Here is a 6,000-nt window from a genome sequence, read left to right as displayed (position 1 = left end):
CAAGTTATTGCTTAACTGTTTTAATTTTTCATAATAATTTGAAAGTAATATATAGTTTAGAAAAACTTTTCAAAAGAGAAACGAAGACACCCGAAGAAAATTGTCGTTAATTTTCAACCATAGAAACTTAAAGGTTGGTGCTACGAAGCCTCTGATTCAGAGACATATTCTCGCTTGCTTAGAAATTTATATATGTCTATGAAAGTAATATTTGAAATATTTGGTTATTATTTTTAGTAATGCATTTATATAAGAATTACTTTTTTTACAATATAAAGTCATAAATTACACTAAACGAAATATTTATAATTATTTAATGATCCTAAAACAGAGACGAGAGATATTAGTTATTTGCAAGTTAATACTGACGAAATGGTTGACCTTAGTTTCGGCTTGAAATTTGATCATTTTCAATGTAACCTGTTTTTTATGATAATCAAACTTGTGTTTGAAAAATTAAAAAAAATTTCACGACGCTCCCACCATTTATTAGAGATAAACTTGCACAAGGAGAAATATTTTGTAAAAATTTCAGGAGCTTAAAGATTTTGAAGCTCAGGGAAGTTTTACGCGTGTATCCTTTTGTAATAAAATGTAATGTGCTTAGAATACCTTCATAATACTTATAAATTGTTGGGCAAAGAAGTGTGTAATTTTGAAAACGTGGTAAAAGGAAAATTCATAATTTGTTACCACCTCAAACCACATATAAAAGCATTAAAATATTTATATTTAAGGAGGAATATCCACAAAATGGGGCAAAAATAGTTAAAAATAGAAAGAAAATTTAAAATTCCTAACAATTAGAATAACCCGGTTTTTTATGGCACGCTTAATCCATAAATAATATCAGTTTCAAGATTTTCCCAAAACCAACCCATAAAATCACATTTCAATCCCCTTAAAGGTCTTTATAGTAATTATTAGGGGTTTATTATGGGAAAAGTTTTTTTTTAATATGGTGTAAACGACCTAATAAACTCCTATATATTGATTATCAACAATTTTTAAATTTAATGCTATCTTTAGCTATTTTAGCCACAATTCCTTAAATCCTGATGTGAATCTGTGTGGGAGAATTAAAAAAAAGGTCGTCGGTAATCTGTATCCTAATTTACTCGATTATTTTTATGGTTATAAATATATTGTGTTTATAATAAATCTATACTAATTATAAAGCTCAAGAGTTTGTTTGTTTGTTTTTTTGTTTGAACGCGATAATCTCCGGAACCGCTGGTCCGATTTGAAAATTCTTTATATATCGGAAAGGCACTACATTTATTGAGGAAGGCTAATTTTCCCAGAATATGCCAGTCAGAGAGTAACTTGAGCTTTGATTCGGATCTAGTACACCTAAAACCGTTCAAAGGGATACTCATATTTCATATTAAAAAAAAACTTTAATGTTCAGTGGTGATTTTCAGTGCGTGATTTAAACAGCTTTTGTATTAAAACGCTTTGAAATACTTTTATAATGTGGCTAACCTTTGTTATTATGTGAATAATATATTCATGAATTTCGATGATAATTTTGTGACAAGAACCTACCATCACCAATTCAACCGTCGGTTGTCGAGTTGTAACGACGAATATATTCATACGTCACTACACTACTGTTCTACCACCAATCGACCGTACACAAGGATATGATGCACTACTGTACTTACCATGTATAATATTGATATCGCACAGGTTGTGTAATGGAATGTTAGCGATATCCAATATTTAATTACAACAAAAAAAACCTTATTTAATCTAATCTTACATAAAAAATTTTTTTAATAAACGATTTTCAGAACTTATGTAGCGTCAGTGTGCGTTCCATGCAAATGAATACATGTATCTAATACATACAGATAAGCGGTAAATTGAAAAATATGAATAGCATTACGGGTCACATAATGCATGCAAAAAGAAATCTGCTGAACGACAAATTCAATGTAATCTTTTTCTAGCGCTTAGGGAACGTTAAAAAATTGTGTGCTTTAACATTCATCAGACTTTTTTTTAAAGAAAAATCAATGTAATAATTAATGATAAGTACTGAAGTCGATTTATGATATCATTTCATTAAAAAATTAGACTTCTCAAATATTCCACAAATAAAATAATAAAATAATCTTTCAAGTAATGAAGTTTCTTATGAAAAACTTTATACAAGCAAGAAAATGTTTAGTTTTTGATAAAAAGGCCGCAAAAGTAGTATTGATAAACAAATTTTTTATTATTAAAAGAAAATTAAGACTTTGGGAATCAGTTATATACCATTACCTCTATAGAAGTTTTTTTTTGTTTAGCAAAAGAAGAAGTCAGTAAGTTTACGGCAGTTTCAATTATCTGTTTGCCAATTTATTTGTGCATCGTATTAAATAGAACAAGTCTCATTGCAATAAAAGTCTATTCTCCTCTATGGTAAAATGGTGGAAGTGCAGGTAACTGTATTAAACATATTGCTTCAATGCCTCCACCAAAATTATATAATATTGACAGAATAAGCTGCCTTCAATGCATGCAATCGATTAGTAAATGTCTTATGATGTTTTACTGACCATAGATCATGATGATACCTCAGTGACCATAGATCAAGATGATACCTCATATGTTCTTAGTGAGTAATTCAAATTTAAAATTCTAGGTTGCTTAAATGACTCATCAAAATAAACTTTGCATTTCCTTGTTCAAGGAAATTGATTCTGGATTGATAGACACTTAATTGAAATAAATTGCATATGAAAAGGGACACACAAAAACAAAACAATCAATTAAACATGAATGACTTTTTAAAGGTTGTGTATTAATACAAATAAAATGTGAACGTTTCATAAACTTACAACAACGAACAGTACAAACGGATAACGTATCGTTGGTGGTCAGTTTTCGCTCGTTACAACACATACAACATACATACCTATACATATGCACAATAGAATACTTACTATACGACATACATGTTCATGTAATAATATTGAATGTATGTAATATAAGATATAACACAACATAGATTTAGTGTGTAGTATAGTTTAGTTTGACCTATTTCATATATGCACTGCACACTAGCGCCACTCGATTGCGTCACAACGGTGCACAGATTCTCACCAATCAGTAGATTTGTTTGGGAGTGCGGTATGCGCACGCAACGAGGTGTGCGCCATATATCCGAATATACGATAAAACACGAACATGCGGTGTGTCCGAGGTAATCAGTCGACTAGTCGTTTAGTATCGTGTCGGTATTATTAGTAAGAACGCGAGCCGGTGTTGAGTTAGTCTCTCAACTCGGTTGTAAATTTATCCTTTAGTTTAGTCGTAGTAGTGTTAATCAATCTTCATAAAATTCAGATCACATTTAAATAAAAAAAAAAAAATTCAAACAACAACAAATAAAAAATAAAATTTCACTTTTAAACTTCGATTTAAATTTTTCAAATTTAAACAAAAATTATGGAGTCACAGCCTCAAGATATTGTTGCAAGCGGTTCGCCCGCAGAAGTGCCCAATGATCCTGGGTACGTGGTTTTTTCGTCCCAAAATTATTATTATTTCAATTTAAATTTATTACGCGAGTGTTTTTTTAAATATTTGGTCATGTGTTTTTTATTATTGTGATTGAAAAAAAAAAATAAAATTAAGAAAATTATTGTGTTTTGTTTATATAATTTCAAAGCATTGTAAATTTATTTTCAACAATACAAATTGTCCTATCCACAAATTAAATTGAAAATTATATGCAATTATTGTGTAAGGTCACAGTATAAATTTTTTCTATGCACTCATGACAGAGAGGAAATACATTATTGCATTTATCTAATTTATTATTTAAATAAAAAGAAAAATTTTTTTAAAAATATTTTCCTAAACAATTTGTTTCACTCTATAACCTTCAACAATTTGACTATTTAATTAATTTTGTATTGTTGGAAAAATATTTACTATCGCAGTTTTTAATTTTTTAATTTGTTTATGTTTTTGTTTAAAAAATTTGAGTTTTTGATCAACAAAAAATTTTGGAAAAATGGGAAAAGTGATCCTGATTTTTTTGTTTTGTCATTACAGAAAAATGTTCATCGGGGGACTAAGCTGGCAAACAAGTCCAGGTATGTTGAAAATTTTTGTGGATAAATTTATATTTGTTAACAATCACGTGTTACACTCGTTGTTGTATAAAAGAGACATGAACTTCCCCCACCCCCATTCATATTACCACCCTCATATTCCCTTCCGGTGGTATATAGATGTGTATATACTACCAAAAAGCTTACTGCTTCCTACTATGTGATTTTATATTTTTCAGTGTGTTTCAGTTTTGTACAAATATTTTACTACTAGATATCTATTCGTCGAGTATTTTTCGTTATATTTTTTTGGCATAGTGCCAAAAAAGAAATGAAAACAAAGTATATACCTCGCGATAGAATGTTGTTTGAACGGACGGTCGATCCCCGTGGACGTACGGCGACGCATACCAACCGTCACAACTAACGTCATTTTAAATATGTTTTTTTTTCCTTATTTTTTTAGTTTTTACTTTGCTGCTATTAATTTTCTTTTTTTTTCAAATCCATTTTATAATTGTTTGAGTGTGTAGAATCAAATATGTTTAGAAATATTTAATTTCCTAATTACTTTTATTATCTGTGATTATTAAGGGTCAATGCATGTGACGTCATACGTGTGACCTGTCAATTATAGTATACAACAATAATGAATGTATCGTTTTATATTATTTATCTTTTTTTGAAAGAATATTATAAGTTATAAAGTTACTTCCAAACAAATCCAATTTTTTGAATTATAAATTTAAAATTGATTCTTGAAATTTGGCGGGATTTCTTTAAACAACTGAAATAGTAATACTTTCATCTTTGTGATTTTCGTTGCGGATATTTAACCCAAGAAGTAGTTTTCGGTGACTGTATTTATAACTATAAATTTATTTTTAGGATATTGTTATCCAGAATTCTCAAACTATACCACTCTGGTTTAATTTAATGCAATTTAAATTATTTTCAATTTAAAGGCAATATAAATTATTATAAAAAAAAAATGTATAACACCTTTAATAGAAGCTGGAAAATGGTTGTAGGCATTTTACACCACGTTTCTTTAACTACCCCTTTCTATAAATATACAGGAATAACAAGCCTATTATTCAATTATGATTCTTTTTAAATAATTTTAATAGGGAATATTCATGAAATTTAAATTTGGTTCAAATATTTTTCTTCCGTAACTTTATTGACTGGACATTTCAACTAAACCATTATTTTAGTAATTAATATCTTTTTAAATACTTAAAATTAATTAAAAAAAGTACGAATTCAGTGAGGGCATTTAAAAATTTCTTAAACGGAAATTCAAATTTTTATACGGACGTGACATCATAGTACGGGCTTGTCAAATTTGTTGACATACTGTATGGTATTAATTACTTACATTTTATATGATATTACATTGAGTTATATTAATCTAGGGCTTTTTATTAGAAAACTTAATAATAACGAGTGTAAATTCTGTATTGCAAATTCATTTTTTTACTTAAATGAAAATTATACATTGAACTATCACCAATTGACAAATCACGAACTTATGCGTCATCAACAGAAAGCGCCAAAACACTGCGTTTAAACATCTCAAAATAATACTGTATTTTAAATATTTTTTTACACTTAACTAAAGCATTTTTAAGCATTATTTATATTTTTTACTTTGTTATAACGGTGTAAACAATGAATTAAAAATATAAAAAAAATACATGAATATTCCCTATTTACAGTGAGAAGGGTATTATAGCTCCTAAACAGATTTTAGTGCAGTTCTTTATTGAAGACTAATTTATTGGAATGACTCTCAGTCTTGATGCGTAAACTGTCATCTGTAATGATATCTTTTTTCGCTTAAATAAACTTCATACCAACAATCTTGGATAGTATTGTTAAATTTTTTTCAGTCACGGATATTTTTACATCAAAAATAATTTTCTATTTTATTAATACCATTGTT

At 28.3% G+C, this 6,000-nt stretch overlaps 1 protein-coding gene across 4 annotated transcripts in view; it reads left to right on the top strand.

The window, feature by feature from the left end:
* Positions 1-3,217: 3,217 nt before the first annotated feature.
* LOC123296455 (RNA-binding protein Musashi homolog Rbp6) overlaps positions 3,218-6,000 on the top strand; it is a 1,436,510-nt gene continuing 1,433,727 nt past the window's right edge. For all 4 annotated transcript variants that reach the window (XM_044877934.1, XM_044877933.1, XM_044877932.1 and 1 more), the window contains exons 1-2: positions 3,218-3,506; positions 4,054-4,094. In XM_044877934.1, coding sequence (XP_044733869.1) covers positions 3,442-3,506; positions 4,054-4,094 — 106 coding nt within the window. In that variant the 5' untranslated portion in view covers positions 3,218-3,441. The remainder of the gene's footprint in view (positions 3,507-4,053; positions 4,095-6,000) is intronic.

Source organism: Chrysoperla carnea, chromosome 3 (assembly GCF_905475395.1).
Source record: "Chrysoperla carnea chromosome 3, inChrCarn1.1, whole genome shotgun sequence".
Taxonomy (NCBI): Eukaryota; Metazoa; Arthropoda; class Insecta; order Neuroptera; family Chrysopidae; genus Chrysoperla; species Chrysoperla carnea.
Note: the sequence above shows the minus strand (reverse complement) of the source record. Positions and strands in the feature narration are given on the sequence as shown.